The following is a 27623-nucleotide window of genomic DNA, read 5'->3' on the forward strand; positions in this document are numbered from 1 at the left end:
TACGAGGTATGAAACAAATTTGAACCCACAGCAAGCCTGTGTTACTGTTGCTAACCCTGCCGGTTGCTTCCGGGCATGGTGTTACCGCGGCGTCTCCGCTGATATTGGTGTCTGCAACTGGATAAGTATCTAGTAATCTATACCACTCATGCAAGTTTGGAATGTCTTATACGACCCGCTCGAATTCCCCGATTCCGTGCGTGCCATGTCGTTCATGTCGCATTTCACATCATCGTTCTGATCACCTCATACGTCCGATTAGCTTTATCATACCGCATTGCCCCTAGTGGATCAGACAGCGCAGAACAAGATCACAAAGTTTTATCGCCGTGAAGATGCTTGTCGTACGTATGCAACTCAGCAGGTCATATATTAGCACTACCCACACTGACGCCTGATCTTTCATCCAAGGATCGCTCATTGGCAATCTTCTTCCCAGAGTCTTACTCCAGAAGCGTGGAGTGGATAAAGATGACATGACTTTTGCAACCACTGATACGGGGAAGCCATACTGTGTATGTCTTTGCAAGATAAATCACCTTCATCTTGTATTGATTCTTTTGCCCCAGACAACTCCTGGAGTAGATCCTCCATTGGCTTTCAATGTTACTCATGATGAAGGTGTCATCGCCATGGCGTTCGGAACGGGCGACTTGGGACCTCCGGCGTTCAACATAGGAGTTGATGTCATGAAACTCAAAATTCCTCCGCGGACTACTTTTACTGAATTCGTTGACATCGTCGACAGTCAGGTGAAACGTCCGTGCTTCGTATCTTCGGGCTGCACTCATTCCCTCGCCTTATTACCGAAAGCTCACGACTCGAGAAAAGAATTTAATTCTTGCTGATGTCACTGAGGAAGAGGCGATTCGCAGGTTTTACTGCATATGGACCTTGAAAGAGGCTTATACCAAGGCTCTTGGGATTGGCCTCGGCTTTGATTTCAGAAGGATAGAATATGATGTTGTGGAGGAGAAAGTGTCCGTCGACGGAGAACCTGTGAGAGGATGGCAGTTCTTGAAATTTGAACTGCCACAATGTGGACATAATTATGTCGGCTTCGCCGCAAAGTTCGTTGGAGGGCGGGGAACAAGCATATCAGAACTGAGTGAAGGGTGTCTCGTTTGCTATGATGCTGTATCATTTGTTAACCGTGCGATCGAAGAAATGAGCTAGACAACTAGACATCTGTATCATATTAGGGATGTACTGGGAATAAATGCTATGTGTTAGACTACTACGTAAATTGACTTTGGGGTGATGGAAATAAGTCTGCCGACGATATATTATGCTCTAGAAGTATACGACTAAGTAGATCAATACGCAAGGAATATCTCTGAACCAAAAAGCAGGTCATCCTCTGGATGATTCCTAATTTGAAGGGGCGCTGATTGCCAAACCCTTTTTGTGCCATCATTTTGCTTTGCCTTAGAGCCCCAGTGCATCCCGGAGAGCTCGAATGCGCTGAGCTCTGTGAAGGACGTCAGGATGCTGGCCACCTGCTCATAAAATTCCTGTACCATGGAAATTAATGTTCCTGAGCGCTACAAATGAAAAACCATGACGACTTACGGCAGTGGGAGCCATGAAGATGCCCTTGGTTGACATCACTCGTAAATAGACTAAGTGAGGCACATGCTTGTGCAGTGTTTCCAAGAAGGGCACAGGAGGTAAATTTGTAACTGCTCCCAGAATGACTACAGGGACAGTCGAGCGGGCAAGGAGAGGAATATCATCCTCCAAAAGACCGCCGTTCAGATGGATGCTCTTCACTGGACGGCCAGGAACGATTAATTCGGCTGTCCGGGATGAACCAATGAACTGTTCCAGTTTGGGAATAGAAGTTGGAGCAAGGTAAGGGGGTGGGGACTCTCGCGTCAACGCGGTAGGGATGGAATCCACCTCAAGCTCAAGAAGCGACGGTGTCCTATCAAGGAACCGGGCGACGTTTTCATCGAAAGAAAAGGAGCAGGTGAAGTGAAGCAAGTGAGGGAAGTGGATGCGACTAGAGGCTTCCTTCAACACCCAGCTCACACTCGAATCCACGAGGAGAGTGAGAGAGGTTAACTCTGACATATTAAGAATTGCTTCAGCAAGTTGGCGATAATAGGCGAAGAAGACGGGAGCAAGCGAATCTATAGCGATGTAAAAGGACCGCACGAAACGCGCGATATGCGGTTTCTTCGCAAGAGTGTCAATGACACATAAGTTTTGCGACCAGGCGGAAGCCGATACACTACAGTAGAGGACGCGCTGTGCGACTGGACAGAGAGTGGAGCATGTTTGAGCAAGAGCAGCGAGAGAAGAGCAAGAGAGATGCTGCGCAACGCTATCGAGAAGTTCTACTGGTAGGCTGTGCACGGACATGGGTGTTTGATACAACCCGAGCTGAACGCGGGACGTCTTATAAAGGTGAGCCTCGGGCGCGCAGGCACTGGATGTCTATAAAATATTATTTTTGAGTGATTGCCGTCGTGTGAAGGGAAAAGGGATGTAAGCGAATTGAACTAGTAAGATCTAGACTGAGAAAGTCCATGGATAGAGACCCGGGATGACATTGAGATGTAAGCTTAGATTTGATTGAAATTACTTAAAAATAAAGGGAAACGAGGTGGTGGGTGCCAGGCTGCCAGCAAGCATAAGTACGGAAAATTATCTTTACCGTTAATTATGTAATAACCCGCGAACTTAGCATAAAACAGTCACCACCCTTGCAGTGAGCTCCAACGTGAACTAACTTAATTGCTAACATTCCGTAGTTACTGGCATCATGCGCAGTCTAAGAGGACTTTCGATCCTGTCACCATTCTCGAAACAACTTCTAGATTTCAGACCCTCCTCGAAGTCGCACTATTTTCGAACTGCTCCATTATCATCGAATGCAAAGAGGCACGTTCATACGCGAGGCAAGGCTTGTTCAGGTCAGCAATATAACGCGTTCCTCACGCGATTCTCCCGTTTTCAACGTTATACTAACCCATGTGTCATCAACAGCCCCATATCCAAAACGGACTCATACGTGTGGTGAGCTCACTCCCGCGCACGCTGGCATCCACGTCACGTTGACTGGTTGGTTACTCCCTGAGCGGTGATTACCTTTTACATATGTTCTCCTCTCAATTTGCTTACTTTTTCTAAATAAAGCAAAATGTCAAAGACAATGTCCTTCTTTCCCATCAAAGATTCTTCTGGAACAACCCAATTGGTCTTACGCAAGGGGCATGCGAATGCTCATCTGACCGCGTTGTCCGAACTTCCTGCAGAGTCGATTATTGCGATCGAGGGTGAAGTCCTCGTAAGACCAGAGCTATCTCGCCGTAATGTCAGTGGAGCCTTTTTTCTCACAAGCTGTCATCGTTCTAGACGCTCATCCAAAGTATCATCAAGGAAGGCACAGGACAGATTGAGGTCCAAGTAAATAACTTTACTCTCCTCAATCCTGCGCATCGTAACATGCCATTCATACCGTCGGACAATCAGACATTGGTATGCGGGGTGACGCGGAGTTCTTCTACTATTAATGAGATCAATTATAGGTCAATGAAGACCTTAGAGCACGTTTTCGATATCTTGATCTTCGCAGGACTGCTCTTGCGGACAATATCAGAAAAAGAAGCCAAGTTTCTCGAATAATTCGCGATACTCTGCATGACGATGGTGCGTGCTCTTGATATCCGTCAAATGTCCTAAGATCACAGTCATTTCTAGGCTTTCTCGAAGTAGAGACTCCACTGCTTTTGAAGTCAACGCCAGAAGGTGCAAGAGAGTTTTTGGTTCCGTCCCGCGTCGGCCAATCAACTGCACAGCATGATGGAAAACAAACCCCTTTATTCTACGCTCTTCCGCAGTCTCCACAGCAACCAAAACAGCTGCTTATCTGTTCTGGAGCTGTTGACAAGTATTTTCAAATAGCCAAGTGCTTCCGTGATGAAGATGGTCGGAAGGACAGACAACCCGAGTTCACGCAAATCGACCTAGAAATGGCATTTGTCTCGTGGGGTGTGGATTCAAATATTTTCTCATCTAATACATGGCGAATTGGAGGCCACGAGGTTCGCACCGTAATCGAAAAGCTTGTTCGACGCATATGGCAGAAAGTCGAAGAAATCACACTTCCGAGCTCGTTCCGGGTGATCACCTACAACGAAGCAATGGCACGTGTAAGCTAGCAATTTACCGATCGAGGAACATTGTAATTTGGTCATATTAATGATCGTTTAGTATGGTTCAGACAAACCCGACACTCGGATCGATCTGGAGGTTGTGTAGGCTGCTTGTGCACTGAATAACGCTTACACTGCCTATACCAGATCCAGGACATTACGCCCTCGCTACCAATTCATGCTCGTGCATCGTTTGAAGACCTCGGGGACATTCTTGAGGCGATCATTCTTCGTCCATCTGAGAACTCCTCGTTCTTACGGGCAAGTCAAAAATGCGACTACGAGAACGAACCAAATATCGTCAGTCATCACCTCTTGATCAATATCGATAATTTCACATGATCAGTTTATAGAGCCGCTCTGTGATCGCCGATAGCAATTTGTTAAATTGGTTGTGTGATAACCGGTCTATCAATCTGAGGCTGAGCAGCGAGGAGCATGCCCTTTTGAATAAGACGTTAGGAGTCAGTAGCGGCGATACCATATGGCTATCTCGTCGTCGCAAAATCCCCGAGGTGTGCCTCTATACTATCTCCGGTGCTTCCAAGTTATGTTTACATGTGGATAGGGCGGGTCCACTGCTCTGGGTCGCCTCCGAACACGAATATCTGAGTTGGCACATGCCCGCGGTATGTGCTGTCTACTATTGTAGCGGAGAGGCATTCATGCCATTCGTAGGTGATTACGTACCCCCCACGATTCCTCACTTCCTATGGGTCACCGAGTTTCCACTATTCACTCGCGCCGATCCTGACAAGGAGTTTTTGGCTCGTGGGCGATGGAGCAGCACACATCACCCTTTCACAGCGCCGATGTGGCAGGATATAGAAGCCATGTATGCAGGCCGTATCGATCAGGTTCGTGCTAATCCGTTTTGCCAGAGTCCTTCGTGCCAGGAGCTTATCCTTAGTCTCAACCTTACTTTCAGGTTCGGGGACAACATTACGACCTAGTTCTGAATGGCGTTGAGATTGGTGGAGGCTCGGTTAGGGTACACGATGCTGCGATGCAGGAGTACATCTTTTCCCAGGTTTTACAGGTTCGGTTCTCTGTCTCGCCCCTGTGGCGTGTTATACTTTGTCCCGACTCATGTCTTTTTTTAGCTGAGTGATGCCGAGAAGTCGTCGTTTGATCATCTATTACATGCTCTCAAATGCGGTGCACCCCCTCATGGCGGAATTGCTCTCGGTAGACCAATCAAATTTTTTGTAACGTACGCACTAAAAGCTGACAAAAAGCTCCGATCTAGGTTTTGATCGCCTGATGGCTATCCTTTGCAGGACGTCAACCATCCGAGATGTCATCGCTTTCCCCAAAACTGGCGCAGGCACAGATCTACTTTTCAGGAGTCCGGCGGCCATCAACGAAGAGGTGCTATATCAATATGGTGTCCGACCCACACGATGTTGAAGCATGTTGCGGTGCTTTTCGAAGAATCTAATCAGATGATTGTCATAACTAACGACCACATCCGTGAAAAAGGTATCAAATGTCCTTGTCAGCTGTTTGTGCACTACATAAACGATCATATCTTATCGTAAACACAAGCAATAAAAATTATAATACGCAATTACTAAACATGTGTGAATTGTGGTGTTTCATCTGACTGTGGGTGGGAAATGTGACTGAGGTCAGATTCCCCAACGTCACTCTGAGTAGAATGTTTTATCGTCGAATCGACTAACGTGGACTGAACTGGAGTGGCATCATCCGTGATGGAAGTATATGGTAATGCGCCATAGGTAAATGACTCCCAACTCGTATCAGGTTCGAGAGTCCCTCCATGTATATCCGGCGGTGAAGTCTGGGATTCTGAGGGAGGTGCATCGATAGGGTCACTCGAATGACGAACGTGTGTCTCGTCAATTACTGAAAGAACACTCCGAAGCTTAGACTCCGCCTTCCGTGCGTGTTGTGTAGTGCTCGGCGGATGCGACTGACGACGCTTGAGTTGGGTGGAGGGTGATGCCGACCGAGTCGGAGTTGAGGAAGGAGAGACAGAATCAGCCCATTCTGAAGTTGTGGCAAAGAAGCCCCCATTTGGAGCCCAAGAATTATTAATGATCGCTGGGGGTACGTCAGGATTTGGGGGTGGTGGTGTCATAGCTAATGGGCTCGGCGAGGGCGAGGGTGCATTAGCCATTACGGCCAGCGGAGGAAGAATGGTGAAGATCTGGTCCTCCGCCTGTGGAGGTCCATACGAGTCAAAAGGGTCTGGAACGGACTGGAGCATCGCTTCCAAGATAGAATCCGATCTACAAGGTGGGGATAGGCTTTGAGTAATAGTCAATTTCAGGGTTTAATGACTCACGCCTTATTTGTGAACCTGTCAAACACATCCATAGTCGAGCGAACGGCTACGCAGACCTTGAGGTGAATAGGTCAGTATTTTACGAAGGTGTGATGATTTGTCAATACGCATACCTTGCCTTGTACCACGTCCCAGACTTCTTCCTCGTGCTCCATTATTTCTTGGTAATGTTGTGCCTTGAGGCCATCCAGGTCATCCACTTGGCGCTGAAGCACCGCAAGGGCTTCACGGAAGCTTTGCAGGTCTGAATAGGTACAGACGTCACTCAAGACCCGAGAAGACCGGAAGAAGGGACCCACTTCTCTGCTTTTTATTCATGTTACTCAATTCTGTTTGGCGAATTATTTCACTCTTTTCGCGAAGAGCCTTCTCATACGATGCGGAGCGCTCCTGTGACAATGATATGTGAAAGGGTCCGACATGAGGCTGCGGAGAAACTGCGTACGTTTACGATCGTTCGGTATGTGTCCAAATGTTGCCGCAATGGTTTCTCGAAGCTCTTGTCAAGTGTCTCCGCCTATTCAAAAGCGTAAGAATTAAAAGTAAGGAAGAGCAAGGATAATTCGTACAAGGACATGCCAATGGTTACCGATGAGATGATGAAGTCCTGAGGCGGCCTGTAGTCTTGTGCCTGTTTCGTACGTAGGTCCCTTCAAACTGCATGAATGAGCTCCATTTTCCCATTTAATATCGACAGTCGAGCATACCCTGAACATTTCTCCAAAGCATCTGCAAATGCAAAAGTCACTTTCGACATATGGAGTAAAGCAGCACGATAATTTGCGCTTGCATTCATGAGCTGCGCAGAAACCCATCATGTATTAGACTCTTCCGAACTTCGACGACATGTTGAGAAGGAACGCACATCGTCATAAGACTGCAAGCTAACTTTGAGGTTGGCCCGAGTAATGATCTTCTCAGGACCGTCTACTCCAAAATTCATTGCAGAAGCGTGTGTCGCGTCTGAAAACGTGGGTGAGGGAGGACCAGGAGAGGATGTGCGCTTCGGCGATATAGTAAGGCTACGCATAGAACGATGTTCTCGAGGCATGCTGGAACAATGAGGCTAGTCAAACCGCCTGTACGTGATGCAGTGCGGTTGAGAATGAAGTCCTCTTAGTATGCGACGCTCCCCGATTGGGCAACGTTGGGCGGCTAGCGGCAAACCTGATATCTTTCGTCGCCTGACTGAATGTACAGTACCAGACGTTATGGGCGTTGCTCACGGAAATAAAAAGTCACAGCTAAAGTGACAACTCCACTGATGAAATACTGGAAGCTCGGGTATGAAAGAACAAGTTAATGTAACGGTGTATACAACGAAATTCAGTATTAATAGCATCAACCCGTCTGCTCCATCCTGTATCCATGGGCCACCACCTGGACTTCCTTTCTGATCAGAAAAAATGAGCGACAATGTGCAATTTGCACAGGGTCCAACCGCAGTCAAATTCGTAGACAGATCTCCCAGACGGTAATCTGGTGAGCAGGAGGGAACACTGAAATTTGAAAATACCAGGGGAAATCAGCCACGAAGCAAGCTGAGATTGTAACATACCTACCATACTCAGGCCTTCACGCCCGCAGAGATAGCAGTCATCTTCCCTGGCGCGTCTCTGAGGAAGAATAATTTGGCCCTTCGCTGTCGTCTTCCCTCCTTTCCACCTCCGCCGCCAGCTCTCTGCAAAATTTTGATATCCTTCACATGTGGCGAGTTCACAAAGAACTGCATCTCCACGCCTGTTCGTTGTATGACATTTCGCAGGGTAAAGGATGTGTCAGGGCCCCGCCGTCGTATGGACAGCAGAACCCCGGAGAAAGTAGTGGGTGCATGCTCGAGGCTGACTGACAGTACCGAACCAGGAAGAAGTCGGTCTGGATGTCTTCTGGCAAACCATGTAGCAAGCCATTTTTGTTTTGCAGGATGCGGGAGATTTTTTTGCAAATAAGCCATTATGCCCTTCCCTTGGCGCAAAGCCTCCATCTGGGAAGCAGGTATTTCTGGCGGTGGCGGCGGAAGCATGACAGCCTTCGAGAAAGGATATACCGCAGTATTGCTCGACAAATGTCTAATGAATGTTCTACATGATTTTGAGAACATGGTGTCAGGCGCAAGTGATTCGAGTTCTGTCCAAGCTTCGTACTTGATAGATTATGGCCGGCAAACGCCGAGCCAGTGTCCCGCATAGTAATTATCGACAATTGCATTGTAGAGCAAGCAGTGTATGTATGAAAATAATACATAACGAGAAAACAAGATATAGAGCGTAGCAAACGTCGATTCGTAAGTCGCACAGCCTGATTTCCAAAGTGCACGCAGAGACAGAGGACAGCTGACGTACAGGATACGAAGGGCCGCGCACGCGCTGTGCGCGTCAAGGTCCTCGGTTTTGTAATTAGTATCCGCGCCCGCGCCCTCTGTAATCTTCACTAAGCTTGATGCATGGATGCATTGTGGAAAGCTTACCTGCCGCGTGCTCTATAGGGGCTGTACCCGTACCCACCACGGTGACCACCTCGATATCCACCGCGGTAACCACCTCCCCGCCCTCTCCCCCGGTTAAACCCAGGAACATTAGTCCGCTTTGTAGTTACCTGTAAATGTGTGAATTAGATGGCATAATGATGCTCAGAAAGCGTCATAAGCACTTTTATTAATCGTCCGCGGAATAGGGAATTATCCATAGCTAATGCTGCATCTATGTGTTCAAGCTCGGCGAATTCGACGTAGGCAAACCTGTGAGCGAAGAAATAAGATGAACTGAGTGTTGCGAAAAAACCCACATACCCTTTAGGGTGTCCGGTAAACTTGTCACAAAGAATAGTTACACGATTGATCGTCCCGCAAGCCTGGAAATGCGCTTGGATCTCTTCTGGGGTTGCCCCATAGTCCACCTAGATAGAAAGAACAGTATGAGCAAAGTCACCACCGTGGTAGAAGGCGCAGATAGTCGCTCGCACATTACCAACAAATACGCTCCGGCCGTCGGCGATGGACTTGTCTTCCTCAGTCTCCATCGGAACACCTTGGTCCGCCTCGCCAGCAGATCCCCCATTTGCTGACTCTGCAGCTGCCTGCAACTCCCTCAGTTTTTTTGCTTCACGTTCCATTTCTTCGACCCGCTGCTTCATGAGCTGAATTTCCTAGTGCACAAATTCTAAAATGATGAGGTTTAAGAGATGAAGAAGCGAACCTTCGATTCAAATTCGTCGCCATCATCGATTATAGGGTCTACACCCTCCGTAGTGGGTGTTTGCGTCGCGTCAATATCGGCCATGACAATAGTACTTGTGACAAGGACGAAAGTTTCATGGCTACTAACACGCCGTGCCAAATACGGGCAAACAAATTTGATGCCTGCCGAGGTCCATAGTACCAACTGGTACTACTAGCCAAGTACTTGAGTATTCAATTATACTACAATTCCCAAAATACATTTGTGGAGAGTCGCTCGTGAGTTTTTCTTGTGGTACACATATGCTCACTTGTTCCCATTGCTAGTGCCCACCGTGACTATTGCTCCGATTCTTTGAAACTTTCGCGGGCGGGATGTTCACGCAAAAGCCGAGATGATTCACTATACTTCATTCAGCGCCCCATATACCTCTCCATGAAGAAATAATTCTTCAGGCGATGAGATCGAATGTTTCAGGCAGTCTGGAAAGTGAGCCGTGCATCCCGGTGCAATGCCACGAAGATACCTCGCTTTGATGGCGTGCATTAGCGTTAAGGCAGCTACCGCCCCAGTCGATGCTGTTTTACCACCGCAGCTACGTGTCCTGCGCCTCTCACATGTCTTGTCATAGATTAAAGTTCTCGTCCTTGGGGTACCTGCATGGCTTATCGCGATTCACTGACATTACTTTACCACGTAAGGTGAGCGATATGGCATCTCTTCTACGAATATGTGGGTAGGCTCTGCAGGGAAGCTATATTATCCTCATCTTCTCCAGTAAGTTCAGAATCCGTTTGAGGTGGCGCGCTGCCTGCTTTATGAGCGTCATGCGCCCACGAGATGAACTTTCTACTCAAATACTTTCTAAGATGCGATGCTACATATGAAAGTCTCTGTCATTGATGTGAGATATTGATATTTTCACACAGGAGACACGTTGCCTCGTCCTACGGGGTGACATGTACATGATGACGGAAGCCCAGGGTGATCAAATTTGTGAGTGCCTTGTCCGCCATTGATGTTGTCGATATGATTTTTTTCTATCAAAATAAATTATTTTATCACTTCCATTCTCTTTGTGTGGGACAGCTACATTGTTTTGAAAGCTTCCGCAGGACGAGTCGGGAAGGGTTCCTCGTGCACAATTCTAATAAACCCCTTAATGAATATCAGATTGGATAGCAGTATACGCCGACTGAATTTGTGACGTCGCAACCGAGTCACCGTCGGATAGCTGCGCCTCGTGCAACATTCGGGCATGACATGCCATTCGGCAGGTTGCAGCACTGCCAGTGGTTCAACTATTACCTCATGTCCATATGGAATTGGGAGGAGTCCAATTGGAAGCACCGCTATTTTGGGCAGTTTGGAGTTGTAAGCGGGATGTTGAGGTAAGCTCAACGACAGTATCGGGAGTCTGGCCAAAAGTTTATGGCATGTCCCAACCCTGCGCTGGTTTAACTTTAAAGATGCGGCACGCAATGGGGACCATTCCAGATATATTGGATTACGGTGACTCGACGGGGACCTTGTGAAAGGCAGGCAAGTATGTACATGGTGCGTATCTGGTTCGTTTGACTCCTTCCGAGTCTGTCTGCTTCCTTCCGCAGTCGAACTGGTCGTATATAGTATGTAGTATATACTATAATTAAAACGAGGTCCTGACAGTCTCCACAGATGGGATTATACACTGGAATCAGAATGGAAGAGTTTTTGTAGTAATCCTTGTTCTGATGGAGTGACTGACTCGTACTAGTAGTAAGTGATCGGGAATCAGCAATAACGTGTTGCAGATCCCCCATGACACGAGCAACTCCACAATGTTCCTTGTTCCATGAGTCCATTGACGCTGAACAAAAGCCTCAAACTTGAAAGGCTCTATGCACAAAAGCTATTAACGCGTATGCTGTCGACCAGACGAATTGCTCGGGTATCCAATGTGTAAGCGACTTTGAACACTCGTAAAGCAGTAAATCGAGATTGCATGGCTCACGGCATGTGAGCACATAGGAGCACGTTCACGTTGCGAAGTCGAAGCTTGACAGGGCAGAATGCAAGTCGATCATGATGTGAAGGTGTATGCGAGCGTGAAATTGGAAGCCTAACAAGCGCTGGCTCGAGTTGAGAAGGCACATCAAGATTCAATATTGCACCCACGATGGGCTCGGGGACACCGGTCTCGTTAAGACTTGACAACAGATGGGTTATGTCTCCACATGCACATGGTTGCACAGCGTACAAGTCATATGTTGCATGTGGTTGGCAAGACGAGCCAAGAACAATGTTGAAGATACCGCATATGGTAAGTGAAGGGTGGAGATGTCGTACGAATACACTTGCAGAGTAGAATTCACAGCATGCAGCGATAGCAAGCAGACCTTGACTAACAAGACACGTCTGCGAGGGTAAGATCTTACGTCGAATTGATCGGTGAACTCAAATAGTCGAGAAGGATGGAGTAGCAGAAGCACAGTGTGATCACCTGAGGCGACGATACCACAGCTGGGGTCCAATCACGTATCTCAACATTTGTCCGAACTATAGGCGGACGTACTCTTCACAGATTCTGAGAAAGTTCCGGCTCGGACAGCTAAGACCAGCATTGGCTAGAAGCTCTAGTCAAATGTAAGAGGCAAGCGTAAACCTCAAATGCGACCGTAGTTTCGGAAGTATGCGACGAGTCGCACTTATGAAAAGTGTTGTTTGAGATAGTGCTGTAGTTGTAACTGGTCCAGGACGACCCTATATTTCAATTGAATATTATCCGAAAGCCTGGAATGCGTGGCATTTTCGAGGAAGAGTGGACGCAATATCGAATCCACTCTCAACCCTGTCAAGCCAGATATTCGGGAGAAACTCTGTAGAGGACGAACGTAGGGTATGACAGAATTCTGCCTAGAAACCAGATTGTGAAGAGCAGAAAATATTAAACTTTAGACGTACGCAACGAGAATGGGTTAGCCCATCATTCTTGTACTTCGTCCCCTTCCATTGCTCCTCACATCACGTACAGTCGATCATTTACCATAGACAATTGAATAATGATGTTTGTTCTCGGGGAGAATTACTTTCCGGACCACTGACGAGCTCTTCCAGAAGAAAATTTATCCCGAAGAGACATTACTTGCGCTAGAACATGTCATAATTGCATGGCGCAACATGGTCCTGCATGGTACCTTAATGGACCTGAGAGCGTTTGAGTATGGATCAGGTCCATAACCGAGATATGTTGCCGGATGCGAGATGGAATTATAACATACGAGGCACAGAATTACTGGAAATGATTCCATTTCAAGTTTCCAAAGGTTTTCACCCGTAATGAGACGATCGGAGGATAAGAACTTGAACCCCAAGAAATGTTCGAGAGCTGTAAGAAGTCCTGTGTCATCGATTAACAGTCGATTAGTAAGTTGAGCAATGCCTTTACTCGCTCGGAAACGTATAGACATAATGAATAAACTCAACTCAAATTAGTGCTATGAAGCGTGCCGTCTCCAACGGATTCGGGTTCAAAGACGTCCCGAGAAGACTTGGGAGAAAGCTATGGATGTGGTCGGTCCACAGGAAAACTTTCTGACTCAACTCTTCATTTCCGAGAACAGGAGGTATAAAGAGAACCAAGCCTCATCAGAGTAGTGGCCAAGAATTCCGCTCCGAACCTACTCCCGACCTGTGTCTTGTCTTGTGTGCAAGCCTCCACGGTGAGTCCTCGTTTCAGTCTGACGTATACACTGCAACGAAGGTCATTGTGCTTCGGCCGTCTTAGCACAGCCTAGTATGAATCAACTTAGTCATCCGTGGCATCGGCCCGACCCGTCTACCACCTTCCGAAGATATCTTGCGGCCGTCCGACCACAAGGGCAATTGCTGGCAGTACACCACCACCACGCTTCTCCTGAGCGTATGGTACATCACGACGATTTTTACTCAATGACACACCAATCAAAGAAAAAACGCATCGAGGACGATCCTCTTCCCACCGATGCTGGCGCAAAACCAATACAGCTTCAGCGGCGCAGAGTCTGGAGGGCATGTGAAAGTTGTAGGCAAGTCGATCGAGCTCTACATTCTCATATCTATTCCCCAACAAGAACTAATCGCGCCGATCGCAGACGTAAGAAAATCAAGTGTGACGGTTGTGAGCCCACTTGCTCTCAGTGCCAGTCGTCTGGATCGCAGTGCACTTGGCTTCAGACAAAGGACAGAGCGGCTTTAAGCAGACAGTAGATATTTCTATATCGTCAATTCCTCCCTTGAACTCATCGTCTTAATAGCTATGTCCAGGAACTTGAAGCGCGTCTCTTGCATATGGAGTCGCTGTTCTCTCAGATTACCCCTGTGCTTGAACAACTGGGTCCATCCTTGAATTTGCCTGGGGTTGCTGGAACCTCAATTGGAGGCAGCGAAGGCTTTCCAGCTTCTACTGTGCTTCAAGCAATGTCATCCAAGGCTGTTGCAGACACTCGCAGCAACGTCTCTACCCCAGAATCCTCCTCAATCAAAGTGGAAGATGATGTCTCCGAAAGTCTCGGACAGCTTGCGCTAGACGAGCACGGCCACATGCGCTGGATAGGTGGCTCTTCCACAATGTCTCTCATACAATCCTTCCGTACTCTCACGACATCTCCGCTCCATCGAGTTTCCCCAATGGAAGAAGACCCACGCGCGCCTGGCCCTAGTGTAAATAAACTTTATTTCCCAGCCTCTGTCTTCTTTGGGAAGGTTCATGCTCTCCCAGGCCCAGAAGAGGTCGAATACCCGGACGAGGACCTTTGCGATAAGCTGGTAAGTACATATTCTTGGTTTATCGATCCTAACTGACCAGATCGCATCAAGGTGGAAACCTATTTCGAGCGTCTTCATTTTCTGATGCCTATCCTTGATAAACCCTCGTTTATGCCGAGATACAAACAATTAATGGCTAAGCGTGACGACATTGATTTTATTCAAGCAGAAGCTTCGTTTATCTCCGTGGTCTTCGCAGTGTTCGCCTGTGCGGCACACCTAGTCAACGATCCCCGTCTGACTTGCGAAAATCCAGATGATGGCGGCACGGGGATGATTTACTATGAGAGGTACGCCTTCGGCCGCCATGGAAACTTGACGTCCTCCCTAACGATAAACCCCGCTAGAGCTCTTATATTGCACTATATCAGTCACGCATCTATTCAGGTGTCTCACGTCCAGTGCTTCATTCTCATGTCTTCGTTCCTATGTTCGGTCAACTGTCTTCCGCAGGCCTGGCTGCTCGTGGGACAAGCAGTGCGAACTGCTCAAGACTTGGGTTTACACGTAAGCACCGCTCACTTTTGCTGTCCGGGTTGATTAATTAATTCTTACTGTAGCGGTCCCCGCGCCGTCTCGCGATCTCCACCACTGACAAAGAAACTCGCCGAAAAATATGGTGGAGCGTGTACTGCTTGGATCGTATGCTTGCTCTCGCTCTCGGCCGCCCACTTGGTATCGAAGACTCTGACTGTGATGTCGAGATACCTGTTGCGGTCGACGATGAAAACTTAGCAGATTATTTTTCTGGAGTTACCCTCCCGCAAAAATACCCATCGCTCATGACGGGCGCTATCGCTTTGACAACCCTGTACCAAATTGCGGGACGGGTTCTGCGGCAGGTGTATGCCATCGATAAGTGTAAAGATGTGCTCGATCAAGAGAGACGCTCAGAACTTCAGCGTTCTGTAGAGGAGCTCGACGAGGAGCTGAACAAGTGGTGCGACGATCTTCCTCCGACGTTCCGGAACGAGGCGGTCACAGACAAACACGTCTCCATGGGCGCAGTACTTTGCAGTCATTATTATTCCGTACTGACCACGCTACATCGCAATTTTTTGCCTGTCAAGCGTGACCAGCCTATACTACCCAAGTCCACTGCCAGGGCTGTTTCATCTGCCCGCTCCTGCATACGACTAGCACCATCTATCAGCAATGTCGTTCCACCATCGCATCACCTTGCCTTCTTCATCCAGCATCTTTTTAGCTCCGCTGTCATTGTCCTTCTTTATGCCATGCACTGCACTGACGCTAGAGCTGCTGCTGCTGCTATGGATGAGGCCAAGAGTTGTTTGACGGCACTGGAGTCCTGGGAAGGACATTGGCCCGGGGCTCGCAAATGCAAGGAGCTTCTCGCGGAGTTGACAAACACCGCGGAGGAAGCGATCAGGAAAGACAATAGCGATACTAGGCAGGTTCAGATGATGCCCATGCCACCACCTGTCGCACCTGCTATGCTTGAACGAAGGCGATCGCTTGTGTCGTCACCTGGCCAAATTCCGACGGTCAATAGGCCTATCAAGAGCAAACCACGGAAGATCAGCAGATCCCGAGATCCTGTTTCTACTCGACGCCCGATGACTTCACCTCCCTATCGTGTTGAATGTAAGCAGGCATAAGCTGTCTGATGAGTTTGGCTGACATGACGGACTACAGCACAACGCAACAGGTCTACATCTCGTAAGCGAGGCCACGACGAGAGCGAAGGACTTGCAGGTCCAAGCTTGAGCTATCAAGGTGCCTTCTCCACCCCACAACCTTCGAAACCAAGTCCCCACAGCTCTCCAGCCTCTGTGAACCTCCCCTCGCCGTCCATGTCCACACTTGAGAGCCCGCAACAACAGGAGGGCAGCCCAAATGTCATACCGTATAGTTATTCCGGACCTCCTCTCTCTCCTCTGCATGTATCGTCACCATATGATTATGGCATGCACCATAGTCCCCTCGTCTCTTCGAGCACACACCAATGGGACTCTAACACAGTCGAACCTCGTGGAAGTGATTTGTACCCATCTCCTTCGCATAGCAATTCTCTCCCATTTGGCAATTTCGACCCGCAATCCAATACGGACACTCCGTGGTACTCTTCAGATCAAGGCTACTCGGGTCTTTCAACTACCCCACCCACCGCTTCGTTCGCAGCCCCTGGACTACCGTTCTTGGGGCTTGATTATATTCGCAACTACAATTCGCATGGTTACTCAGTAGGTGGTGAAACAGACTCTCTCTGGCAGACTTTTGATGCTGGCGCATTTGGGTTGGATCCTGAGTTGCCCTTCACCCTTGGTGATGCTTCATCAGAGCTACTCGCAGGCCAACACTCCTCGCCCTAGTTCATTTACAGGACTTCTCGCTGTGGTGTTTTCTTAGTCGACTATGTACTTCTACGATTTTTTTTCTACGTTCTTCACTTCCTCATCTGCTTGGGAATATCTGGTTCTCTCACTGAATGATATCCATATGTACGCACACCCTTCACAGTTTTGTTTGATCGACGACTCTGTTACTGAAGAGTATGTCACTTTACGCGCTCAGAAATTACTCACTACTATAATAACTTCCGGGCCTTCTATGACCCAGTACTGCAATAGTAAATTTAGCTTCGATGTGATCAGTGCCACAGTAGTGCCACCTGCCGACTAAACCGGCTTCGGATCCGGCTCGGGTATTATGTAGTTTCCCGTTAGTCCGGGTATTAGCCGGCCCGCGCTTAAACAAGCAGTGCGTTCTTCTGTCACGTTTCCCGCACTCTCTCAACTATCACGCAATGGCTCCTCACCCAGTGGTGGAACTAACCTCAGAAGCATCCTGGAATCTCGTACGATTTATGATATCCGTTTCATAACGAAAGACTCATGTCGCACAGATCGAGGACAGGTTCACACCCTATGGGAAAGAAACGCTCGCAAAGCTCGTATATTTCCTTCAGGTATGTATGATCCCCGCAGTACTGCGCATTCGACAAGCTTACCATATTGTACAGGATGAAATTCTCCCATCCGTGAAGCTCGCACATGCGCAGCTCCCCAAAGACCCTGCGCAGCGATGGAAGACGGTGATTCCCGTAATTGAAGAGCTCAAAGTGAAAGCCCGTAGGCTCGGGCTATGGAACCTTTTCCTGAGCAAGACGCATTACCCCGAACACGGCGTCCCGCTGACCAATGTCGAAGTGCGTTATTTTTTGCTCTGCTGTGAATGCATTAGTAATATTTGACGATCGGGTTAGTATGCGGTTATGGCTGAGATTCTCGGACGCGGGGGACACTTGGCTTCCGAGGCTGTCAACTGCTCGGCCCCTGATACCGGGAACATGGGTATGTGCAGGGTTTGCTGCTACTACTACCCTGCATTACCTGAACGCGCGTGAAGAGGTCATCGCGCGGTATGGATCTCCGGAACAGCAAAAGAAGTGGCTTGTTCCTTTACTGAATGGCGAGATTCGGTCTGCTTTTGCGATGACTGAGCGGTTTGGTTCGTGTTTGCTTTTTGCGCGGCTTTCAGGTAACTGACCGTGGATGACGTTCGCAGTGTCTTCCTCGGACGCTCGCAATATCAAAACATCTATCAAGAGGGAAGGAGATGAGATTGTTATAAATGGTCACAAGTGGTGCGTGAACAAGTCTTTTAGAGACTGACGTCATTCAGAACGTCATTTGGGCAGGTGGATATCGGGAGCGGGCGACCCGCGTACCAAACTTCACCTCGTCATGGGAAAGAGCGACCCAGACAATGTGAACGTGTACCAGCAACAAAGTGTGGTCATAGTGCCGGCAGACGCGCCCGGAGTAAAGATTATTCGGCCCATGGAAATATTTGGGTACGATGACGCGCCTGAGGGACACTGTGAGGTCATATATGACAATGTCAGGGTGCCTGTGGGCAACTTGGTGCTAGGCTGGGGACGAGGATTTGAGGTAAATGACGTTTTCAGCTTACGGCTCTTGTATTTTGCATTTGGCTTATGGTGTATTGGAGATAATTCAAGGCCGCTTAGGGTATGCAGGGTCGAGCTTTGTTGCCAAGCTCCACTCAAGTCTGACCTACTGATAGTCCAGGACGTATTCACCACTGTATGCGCTCGATAGGTGCAGCATCGCGGGCTCTGGACCTTATGATTGAGCGCGTCACAGACCCTACCCGAAAGACTTTTGACAAATTTCTTTACCAACATGGCGAGTGACCAATTCTTCGTCATGAAAATTCTAGAAGCTCAGACGACCTCGCTTGTGATTCAGGTACGGTGGTGGCTGAAATTGCGCGGTCGCGGGCTGAGATTGAGTCTGCACGTCTCCTTGTCATGAGCGCAGCGCTTCAAGTGAGTGCCTGTGTTGGTCGTTGCAGTGCTAAGATATGACGTGTCTTGAAGATTGACAAGCAACGAGCCAAGGGCGCGTTGAAGGAAATCGGCATTGCCAAGGCACGGCTTCTCGATTCGCTCTTCCAGTCTATGATGCAATTTATTCTATAGTTTGTCGTGCCTGCGATGGCCTGCGGAGTGGTCGATCGGGCTATGCAAGCATATGGTGCTGAGGGATTGAGCCAAGACCAAGAACTCGCGAACATGTTTGCTCAACTGCGGACACTGCGGTTGGCGGATGTGCGTCTTCTGTTCCTGCATCGTCGTGTACTTGTGATTAACGGGTTTTTACAGGGACCTGATGAAGTATGTTTGCATGACTGAAAATAGTAAATATCTTACCCTGTGTTTTAGGTTCACATCCAACAGGTCGGGCAGCGTGAGTTGAAGCGTGCACCGGGACTGCATAAGCGCGCTGCGGAACTGAAACAAAAGGAGTTTGCTGTACTGTCTAAGGCTCATCTGTGAGGACCGCGGAATGTATGACCTAGATATTTTGTACGGGCCGGTACGCGTTATGGCGCGATTTATTTTATGTACAAATGAGGAAGACGTCATTGACTCGATTTAGGAAGCGACGATCTGTGCAACTGTTACACTCGACTTTCATGAATCATAATTCTTCATAGCATACTCATGTCTAACCACGAGGATGGGACCAAGCGATACGACGTGACACCAATTTTGGAGTCTCGGTACTTTATTCTCCCTGCTTCCGCAGCGTTGGTGGGGGTATTCATCGGGGCGGTGCGTGGATCTCGCCTTGCATCCCTTCGTTTTCTCGCGGAGAACGCACACCGGCCACCGAAGACGATTCGGGGATGGTATCTCTACAATAAAACGAAAAATTACAAAAGAATGGCTGCCGGACTTTTATCTGGTGGTAAGGAAGGGGTTAAACTTGGAGCTACAGCACTAGTTTGGGTTGGGATTGAGGATGGATTAGGACGGTGTGGGGCGGGATTTGATGATTTGAAAGAGGTTGGAGCTGGTGTTGGTACTGCGGGGGCTTTCTCTATTGTTTGTAAGTTTGAAGGACGTGTGGTGAGTTGTGTCGACTGATTTGACTGGTTAGACCGACTACGATGGCGTTCTGCAAGTCGTGCGTTAATGGTTGGGTCGATTATTGGTGGAGGAATGGGATTTCTTCGATGGGCCAGAGAATATTTGAAGAGAGCCCGAGGAGACTTTATCTAAAAATTTACTCGGTTAGCGTATGATGATCTTCTTAAAACAGTAGCGAGGCCTCGAACAAGCTCCACCACATATCATAAAATGAGGTCCGCTCCACTTTCGTCCGATAAGTCGTCGTCGTCTTCCTCGTCGTCTTTTTCTTCACTGTCTTTTTTGTCAATTCAAAAAATGATTAAACTCTGGTCAGCTATTGACCAGATAACACCCAGAGTTAATGCTGATGGTCATGAGCGTCCTAATCCTTTCGAGGTACAATCATCTCATTCACCGCGCTCATCCAGCAATGGTCTGGCAACTCCAACTATAACTTCACCAGCCTTTTCAATTCATCACCATTTACTGGGAACTGGCTCTCCCTCTCTTACCACGGCGAACGCCGATCTCACGCCGCCAGGTCCTATAACACCTCTATCCGGTGCCTTTGCCGCTCGTATTCCTACAACCCAAATTTCCCTTCATGCACCGGATTTTTCAATGCGTAACACTAAAAAATCACCCAACCTCTCAGATTCAATGGAGAATAAATCCAATACGCCATCGTCATCGTCCCCCTCGACTAGGACTTCCTCAATCGCATCTACCTCAACCGCTCCTCCCCACTCAACCGGCGGCACATCAAAGGGTCAGATTCACGTCAAGCTCATATCTGCCCGTGGTCTTAATGTCACATCCATACGCTCACGACCTTATGTCGTCGTTCAATTCGAGCAAAACGAGTTCGTAAGTCGTGATCCCACCGACGAAATGGATAAGGAGGTCAAGGGAACTGCGACCGCTCTCTCTCGCGCCTCCTCCTCTATTGCTCTCTCAGCTCTCTCATCTATCGGCGTTCCCCGTCCACCAGGCAAGCCTAGTCCCGGAAATTCCCCCCCTTCATCTCTTTCGTGCAATCAACCTTCCCCAACCAACCAACCTTCTACAACTCAAGGCCTTTTTGGTCGTTTATCCGCACATAATCCCGTGTGGAAACACGAGGTGTCATTGTCAGTATCCCATAATCAACTTATCAAATTTCGCTTTCTAATTCTTTCTAGCGACGTTACGTCCGAAGAATCCCTTGTTTCATTTAACCTGTATGACCGTGTCGCGGACCATCTATTTCTCGGCACTGTACAAATCAAGCCAGTCCTCATCCATGACCATACAGTTGATCAATGGTACAAGTACGTACCATCTCGTACAACTTCCCACTTACTCTGTCAACTGTCATCCCGTCCTTCCGTTACTAATGGCATCATTTGCTTATGTACGCACAGGCTTCGGCCGTTCGAAAACGAAGTAATAAGCGGAGAAATGCGGGTACAGATCACATTCGAGCAATACAAGGTACGTTATACCAGTCTAACCTCTTTCATTCTCACCCACTCCACGATTTCGGCCTCCCTTTCGCATCACTTGATCTCCCCTCCTGACAACGCTTCTCACTCACTCTCAACTTTCATGTGACAGACTAAACGTGCGCTTACACCACGCGACTTTGAGTTCCTCAAGTTGATCGGACGCGGTACCTTTGGCAAGGTTTTCCAAGTCCGGAAACGCGATACAAAGCGAATTTATGCTATGAAAGTTCTATCAAAGAGGGAAATTGTTGCCAAGAAGGAGGTCGCTCACACGATCGGAGAGCGAAAGATCCTACAACGTTCTCTAGAATCACCATTCCTTGTTGGCCTCAAATTCAGTTTCCAGACGGATACAGACTTGTACTTGATAACGGACTTCAAGAGCGGTGGCGAGCTGTTCTGGCACCTCCAGAAAGAAACACGTTTCTCCGAAGAACGGGCCCGATTTTATATCGCAGAACTGGTTCTGGCCCTGGAGCATCTGCATAGATACAACATTGTTTATCGGGATCTCAAGCCGGAAAATATCCTTCTTGACGCCACTGGCCATGTCGCCCTCTGCGATTTTGGGTTATCAAAGGCGGATCTACGGTCCGACGAACTCACCACGACATTCTGTGGTACAACCGAGTACCTCGCCCCTGAAGTGCTTTTGGACGAGCATGGATATAGCAAACTTGTCGACTTTTGGTCACTGGGCGTACTCCTCTTCGAGATGTGCTGCGGCTGGAGTCCATTTTATGCCGAAGACACACAGCAAATGTACAAGAACATTTGTTTTGGGAAGATTCGGTTCCCGAGAAACGTTATCAGCGAAGACGGCAAGATGTTTGTGAAGGGGGTGAGTGCCGTGATTCAATTCGTTTCGACATTTCCGATAACCGCTTATCAAGCTTTTAAACCGAAATCCTAAACATCGCTTGGGGGCACAACGCGATGCCGCGGAACTGAAAGAACACCCGTTCTTCTCATGTATAGATTGGAAAGCTCTTCTCCTCAAGCAGGTGACGCCACCGTTTAAACCCGTCGTAGAGTCGGATGAGTCGACTGCGAACTTCGATCCAGAGTTCACCACTGCTGATATCAAAGAGGTTGGTGGTGGTCTCGACGGGCATGGAAGTCCGGACGAAGAAGATCCTAGCGAAGAATGGACACAAATGCAGTGCGGCTTGCCAGGATCGCACATGCCGAACGGACCACTGGGTAGTGACCGTCATGTCAATGGCGTAAATCTAAATGGTTCAGTGCCCCCCCCCTCTTCCTTACTTACTGGAAATGGCACGGGACGTGCCATCAAGATTGGATCACGGAAGAAGCAAGATGTGGCAGGGTCGCCGCTGACGAACAGTGTTCAAGAGAATTTCCGCGGGTTCACGTATTCTGGAGGCGAAAGTGTGGTGATGCAGGGCATCATGGGTAGAGAACCTGATGAGGATGAGGATGAGGCAGTGGCGGATGAAGAGGTCGCAGAGGTGACCACAGAAGACGAGTTCGAAGACAGGGAGAGTTTCGCGGGACGGTACTCGAACCGAAGAAGAGGAATCGATGAAGATACAGCTGTATGATGTATTAGCTGCCCACGCCGTCCAAGCCGGCACCTCGCGGAGCTTTTATTCCATCCGGACGAATTTGGACCTTTGCATTATTTGGTGCATGTGCTCACCGCTTGAGGTACTATGCCTCCCATTACTACTTATCTGATTTAATCGCATATTTGTTCTCGCCACCCTTCCCCATGCAATTCCCCCCCTTTTCTCATATCCTCTTTATGGAGCATGTTATATATCTCTTGTTTCGAGTCGAACACAAGATTGTCCATCGTGGATTGTTTTTACCTGCTTCTGTTATCGCTGTTGTTCTATAGTATAACGTACCCCATTTTAAAGGAGTTGTAATAATTCATGTGGCCTGTATCCCTTTCGTCGTTTGGGTGGGACACGCGTAAATTCCCCTGCTAGCAGGTTACAGCATCTATCATTGATATTTAAGGGATGGTTCCGTCACCAATCATACAGGGTCTTTTTTCCGCGGCAGGCGAGGTCAACCCCACCACGAAAAATAGTTGGGAGGACTTGGCCATCAATAATTGTGTGCTTTACAATCGATTCTACTTCATGGGGCGTGACACGCCCATACCATACACCAGCTCCACGAGGAGTGTAGATCTGCAAGATCGACGTCAACATATCGTTTAGACAGCAAAAAGGTCACACACGATGCAGTTGCCTGCGAATTTATGTCCGCCGACATGTGAGTTCTTCAGTATCAACGCCTTGTGCTCAGCGTGAAGGGATTTGAGTTGAGTCTCGATTAATTGTTCCTTCTCGGTGGTTGAGGTAGCTTGTGACTCGAGGGAGGGTTCGGAAGTGAGATCGTGCAGGTCGGTGTGGACTTCCCAGCCCTCTCGCTCGAGATATTGCTGGAAGGCTTTCGTAGGCGTTAATTCAGGGCCGGGAAGGAGTCAGTGGACTCACTCTTCTCTAACATTGGCGCTGCGATGGCACATCGTTTGTCTCGTCTCTTGTGCGAGCCTGGTAGAACTCATGAGATATATCTCAACACGCGACTGTATAGAAACTTACACAGCAGTATCAGACACGAGTATTGTAGAACCCATGTACTGAGATTGTCCGATCGGGTGGTGGTCACGCCAACCCGATCAAGAGCTGGATCAAGAGCAGCTTTCCACAACGCCTCAGCGCCCGTCAAAGTTCGTGGGACTCCAGAAACGACCATAAAGTCTGGAAGGACGATCACAGTCTCTTCCGACTCATCACGAGAGAAAGGTCTGTGACTTCCATTGAGAATGGCGAGCCTTCCCGCGTTGGTATGAGAGAAAAGACCAGACGGTAGGGGATCGTTGGTGGACTTGGGCTTCTTTGAAGTGCCCAATGAAGAGTTGGCAGTCATCAACAAGGCAGCAAGCGTGCCTTCGACTTCGGTTACTTCCTTCTCCCAGTCTGTTTGGCCTGTTGATATGACCACCTGTGTCACCACCATATCAACAAATCATATTACAATGGTGCACGAGTGCCAAGGCGCACCTGTCGGCGGTAGGGCTTGACTGATCCTATCATGTCCGAGTCCAGGTCGATGTCCAATCTGCTAGAAAAGTCATCGTGATCTACAGATCGATGTTCAAGTTGGCGCGCGTGACAGGGTAGGGTTTGATCATGATAGGCTCACCCTGATCACAAGGGTCGGCGCAAGACCTGCATTCGGCAGTCGTTACTGGCACATCAGCAGCCTTCAGGTCCTGATATACTTTTGGGCTATTATGTGGATTAAACACAAAAGCTCTGAGTTTACCGGCCAGCGAGGAGCTCATGGTGGACCGAGTTGGGTTGGGTTACTCGCAGTTGCATTGTTAGTACTTATACATAGGTAAATACTTAAGGTGGCACGTAATAGGTTAGCCGCCATCCATAGCTATAGTATGAAAGCTGCTTACTATTTCATGTGCCATCCGAATGCTAGTGCAAGATCTATTTAGCAGTTCCGATTGATCTTACCAAGTCTCAGATAAATGAAATCTACCGGTGCGCCCAGACATGGCGTTCACGCAATATAGCTCACTGCGCCTTACCACCCGGTCTTCCGTCACAATTACAGGTCCATGATGAGCCAGAAGTTCGCCGTCAATATAAGGAGTAACCGGATGCAATGTTGCAGAATGAAAATAAAAATAATGCTGAGTCACTCTAAATGAGTCTGCCTAATCATCCGCAGGCCAAGTGACAACTCTGGATAGACCGTCATGATCGGAGTAAGCAGATGTAATCAACAAATTGGCTTACCTAGCTAAACGCCCTGCCTCCGATCTTCCTGTAGTTGTTTTTCTATTTTCGGTGCATTCTCCTGGACTGCAGTCCACAACGGCTTTCCATCCCGGCTCACCCCTACGAGCGCCTCTGTTGCCCTCGCGGTTCTTTGTTGGTCATTGTTGGGGCTTGAAGATGCCAACGATCCCCTTAGGCCAATGGGAGACAGCTTCATGCTCTTTCCGAAGAAATGACGTGGTTCCTCTTCTCTTTCGGCAGCTAACCTCTTCAGCTCTGCAAAACTGCGTTTCTCGAAGTTGGAGTTGTAGGTGAGATTATTTGTTCGGGGAACAAAGGCTTCATCTATCTTCTGGGAGAGGTTTTCGGGAGTCACAAAGGTGTCGCACTGGTGGTATAGAGAGACGAGGGCGCGCATGCGGACGTGGTGTTTTGAGGCAGCCCGCGATATATGGCGTTTAATCACGAATGTCAAGGATGTGCATTTCGACGGGGACGGTCGGCAGGGTAGCATATACATGGCTCAGAGGTTGCAGATCCACGGCAATATTGAGGTCAATTTCAGCGCGTTCAAGCTCAAGTTTGAAACATGAACAAATAGTATCACGTGATCAGTCGCGTAGCACTCACTAAGTCCCGCTCACTAGCCTTGTCCTTTCTCCATCATGGACCATGGTCCTTCAAAGTCAGCTGGAGACTAGAAATTTGATTTTTCCGAGTACTCATAAACGCAGGACCACAATCCTACAGAGAGTTTGCGAGTTAACTGAGGACCCAGATATATGTGACAACGCGGGGAAAAAGGTGATCGATGTCTCCGTTTTAGCGACTGCCAGCCAGAGATGTAGGGTATGTTCTTAGTTGCTAGTGAAGTCACTTGATAAGTCCTCAGCACGAACTACACTATATCTTGAATAAAATGATGTTTTCCACACAACCCGGTATTCGTCCTCCACGTTTCATGCAGGTTTGAGGCAGGAGGACACTCCAAATCTGACAAGTCGAAGACTTTCATCGCAAGGGGTTTTAAGAACTAACGTTTGAACGATTTACATGCCATGTAGGTTGTTGGTTAATCATTTGGCATAGGTGCTGTATTCCAAATTTCCAATGAATGAGGATGGCAGTTTTTCTCTCAGCGACGGGACATTGGATGTAGTGAGCACTTGTATCTGTCGTCATATATAATCGACTCATTTGCAATCCTTACTAGTTCCAGTAATGATGAATTCGACGCCCTCTGATGCATGAGCTAATAAATGTGGGAGTATCGAGGAAAGATGCTCAAGCACGGACCTCGCAATACGCCAGAGAAGTATTTTCTAATGGGCCACACCTAAGGTTTTTGTATAACTATTAACCACCGCTCTCGTACATTTACAATTTTCTATGATGCGGACTGCGGGCCACTCATCAAACGCACGGCTGAAGTTCTGAATGATTATTCGCTCAAGCAGTTATCTGTCCCAATTCAGCGGACCAACTGGAAGGTGAGCATTAGTCGAAATGTAACTCCTCGAACCTGATCTGGGGCAAAAAATAACAACTAGATTTTAATGAGCGATATCTTGGCTCTGCTTGGGTAATCTCATCGGGCATAGTTTGGAAATCCGGGGATCCCCAGATCGTAGACTATGAGGGTGCGTTATTTGTGAGTGGGTTGCGCTCAGTCTTTCTGACAGAACATATTCAACTGACCTCTGGTGACAGACTGTGAGCGTGTCGATAATCTATTGAGCTCGAGCCTTGTTGGCCCTCGCTGACCTGTTGACAGCGTACGAGTATATCGATCATCTGTCGAGATCGAGCCTTGCTGATCCCTTGAACAGGCTGCAAGTATCGATCTTCTGTCGAGCTCAGGTCCCACTACTAAGCAAACAGTGCTGATTCCTTGATAGGGATATTTTTGTCATCCTCTGTTGAGCTCAAGTCTCGCTGACCGAACACAGCGCCGATGTGTTTACAATGACACCATGTAAGTAGATTGATCCTAAATCATTTCTGCCTTTTCATCGTGACTCGCCGGTGGCCCGGCGGCGCCCTGAAGATGAGGAGAAATGGTTCAAGTGACAATATTGGGTATCTCCCATTGCTCCGAGTCATAGCTAATCCGAGTCCACATAGTTCTTATCTCGAATGTTTGTTATCTGGCTCACCAATGTTGGATCAAACTAGCCAACTTGAGTCTGGTGAAATTTTAGGCAATACCGCAATGAGTCTGCCGGTTATTGATAATAAGCTGCTGTGATTATTTTCCAACACACCCTAGTATCTCTGGGAGCAGCGACACTGTATTGGGAAGGTGTCCGTTCAGTCTCCCAATGCAGCTGTTGTCAGAGAAGCTGTGGGCTCTGACATCCCTCTGGCTGGATAGCGGGGTTAATCAACCGCGGTCAAAAGAAGGCGGAGTTAATCAACACAATTCTCGAAATCACTTCGCGATATCGCCTGCGTATATTTGGACTTTCATGATTGTAGCATTCGCGCTGATCTGTTTGTCATCAGCAAGACTTTATGA

The 27623-nt window shown here is 48.3% G+C and overlaps 11 protein-coding genes across 11 annotated transcripts; 6 read left to right on the forward strand and 5 right to left on the reverse strand.

Annotated features, from left to right (window-relative positions):
- Positions 1-8: 8 nt before the first annotated feature.
- Positions 9-1340, forward strand: F5891DRAFT_370963 (uncharacterized protein). The gene is made up of 5 exons (XM_041371588.1): positions 9-196; positions 263-344; positions 412-515; positions 570-752; positions 814-1340. Exons 1-5 carry the CDS (start codon positions 149-151, stop codon positions 1174-1176), a joined length of 780 nt encoding a protein of 259 aa, XP_041232995.1. The 5' UTR covers positions 9-148; the 3' UTR covers positions 1177-1340.
- On the reverse strand, positions 1054-2612 carry F5891DRAFT_370952 (uncharacterized protein). The gene is made up of 2 exons (XM_041371586.1): positions 1573-2612; positions 1054-1514 (listed from the first exon to the last, which is right to left on the reverse strand). Exons 1-2 carry the CDS (start codon positions 2365-2367, stop codon positions 1317-1319), a joined length of 993 nt encoding a protein of 330 aa, XP_041232996.1. The 5' UTR covers positions 2368-2612; the 3' UTR covers positions 1054-1316.
- A 267-nt stretch (positions 2613-2879) lies between these two features.
- On the forward strand, positions 2880-5573 carry F5891DRAFT_939908 (tRNA synthetases class II-domain-containing protein; the record flags this gene model as incomplete). Its single annotated transcript, XM_041374250.1, has 13 exons — positions 2880-3088; positions 3145-3322; positions 3388-3486; positions 3537-3657; positions 3709-4160; positions 4222-4260; positions 4311-4463; positions 4517-4678; positions 4732-4792; positions 4842-5020; positions 5092-5202; positions 5267-5351; positions 5413-5573. 13 exons carry the CDS (start codon positions 2880-2882, stop codon positions 5571-5573), a joined length of 2010 nt encoding a protein of 669 aa, XP_041232997.1.
- Positions 5574-5736: 163 nt separating this feature from the next.
- F5891DRAFT_940945 (uncharacterized protein) lies at positions 5737-7525 on the reverse strand (the record flags this gene model as incomplete). Its single annotated transcript, XM_041374311.1, has 8 exons — positions 5737-6418; positions 6475-6530; positions 6588-6718; positions 6774-6864; positions 6920-6991; positions 7044-7131; positions 7182-7273; positions 7340-7525. 8 exons carry the CDS (start codon positions 7523-7525, stop codon positions 5737-5739), a joined length of 1398 nt encoding a protein of 465 aa, XP_041232998.1.
- Positions 7526-8041: 516 nt separating this feature from the next.
- On the reverse strand, positions 8042-9752 carry F5891DRAFT_941031 (uncharacterized protein; the record flags this gene model as incomplete). The annotated part of the gene is made up of 5 exons (XM_041374316.1): positions 8042-8617; positions 9124-9211; positions 9263-9369; positions 9436-9618; positions 9669-9752. 5 exons carry the CDS (start codon positions 9750-9752, stop codon positions 8042-8044), a joined length of 1038 nt encoding a protein of 345 aa, XP_041232999.1.
- A 3801-nt stretch (positions 9753-13553) lies between these two features.
- F5891DRAFT_1231397 (fungal-specific transcription factor domain-containing protein) lies at positions 13554-17054 on the forward strand (the record flags this gene model as incomplete). Its single annotated transcript, XM_041369576.1, has 7 exons — positions 13554-13700; positions 13770-13873; positions 13925-14435; positions 14487-14725; positions 14783-14942; positions 14996-16040; positions 16092-17054. The coding sequence occupies 7 exons, from the start codon at positions 13554-13556 to the stop codon at positions 16766-16768; spliced, it is 2883 nt and encodes a 960-aa protein (XP_041233000.1). The 3' UTR covers positions 16769-17054.
- A 114-nt stretch (positions 17055-17168) lies between these two features.
- F5891DRAFT_1001694 (acyl-CoA dehydrogenase/oxidase) lies at positions 17169-19358 on the forward strand. The gene is made up of 14 exons (XM_041360193.1): positions 17169-17253; positions 17302-17364; positions 17419-17604; positions 17662-17749; positions 17805-17906; positions 17964-18042; positions 18097-18349; positions 18411-18430; positions 18486-18607; positions 18671-18750; positions 18802-18852; positions 18904-19032; positions 19087-19098; positions 19147-19358. Exons 1-14 carry the CDS (start codon positions 17203-17205, stop codon positions 19258-19260), a joined length of 1350 nt encoding a protein of 449 aa, XP_041233001.1. The 5' UTR covers positions 17169-17202; the 3' UTR covers positions 19261-19358.
- Positions 19294-20069, forward strand: F5891DRAFT_1001706 (uncharacterized protein). Its single transcript, XM_041360194.1, has 2 exons — positions 19294-19816; positions 19868-20069. The coding sequence occupies exons 1-2, from the start codon at positions 19429-19431 to the stop codon at positions 19987-19989; spliced, it is 510 nt and encodes a 169-aa protein (XP_041233002.1). The 5' UTR covers positions 19294-19428; the 3' UTR covers positions 19990-20069.
- On the forward strand, positions 20070-23248 carry F5891DRAFT_1001707 (Pkinase-domain-containing protein). Its single transcript, XM_041360195.1, has 5 exons — positions 20070-20969; positions 21021-21149; positions 21243-21312; positions 21436-22167; positions 22220-23248. The coding sequence occupies exons 1-5, from the start codon at positions 20155-20157 to the stop codon at positions 22889-22891; spliced, it is 2418 nt and encodes an 805-aa protein (XP_041233003.1). The 5' UTR covers positions 20070-20154; the 3' UTR covers positions 22892-23248.
- F5891DRAFT_1001715 (Sucrase/ferredoxin-like-domain-containing protein) lies at positions 23249-24676 on the reverse strand. Its single transcript, XM_041360196.1, has 6 exons — positions 24513-24676; positions 24371-24450; positions 23909-24311; positions 23801-23857; positions 23542-23753; positions 23249-23491 (listed from the first exon to the last, which is right to left on the reverse strand). The coding sequence occupies exons 1-6, from the start codon at positions 24652-24654 to the stop codon at positions 23327-23329; spliced, it is 1059 nt and encodes a 352-aa protein (XP_041233004.1). The 5' UTR covers positions 24655-24676; the 3' UTR covers positions 23249-23326.
- On the reverse strand, positions 24677-25665 carry F5891DRAFT_1001719 (uncharacterized protein). The gene is made up of 3 exons (XM_041360197.1): positions 25124-25665; positions 24778-25069; positions 24677-24717 (listed from the first exon to the last, which is right to left on the reverse strand). The coding sequence occupies exon 1, from the start codon at positions 25623-25625 to the stop codon at positions 25128-25130; it is 498 nt and encodes a 165-aa protein (XP_041233005.1). The 5' UTR covers positions 25626-25665; the 3' UTR covers positions 24677-24717; positions 24778-25069; positions 25124-25127.
- Between the last annotated feature and the right edge of the window lie 1958 nt (positions 25666-27623).

The sequence above is a fragment of the Suillus fuscotomentosus genome (assembly GCF_016647785.1).
Source record: "Suillus fuscotomentosus strain FC203 chromosome Unknown F5891scaffold_3, whole genome shotgun sequence".
In the NCBI taxonomy this organism is placed as follows: Eukaryota; Fungi; Basidiomycota; class Agaricomycetes; order Boletales; family Suillaceae; genus Suillus; species Suillus fuscotomentosus.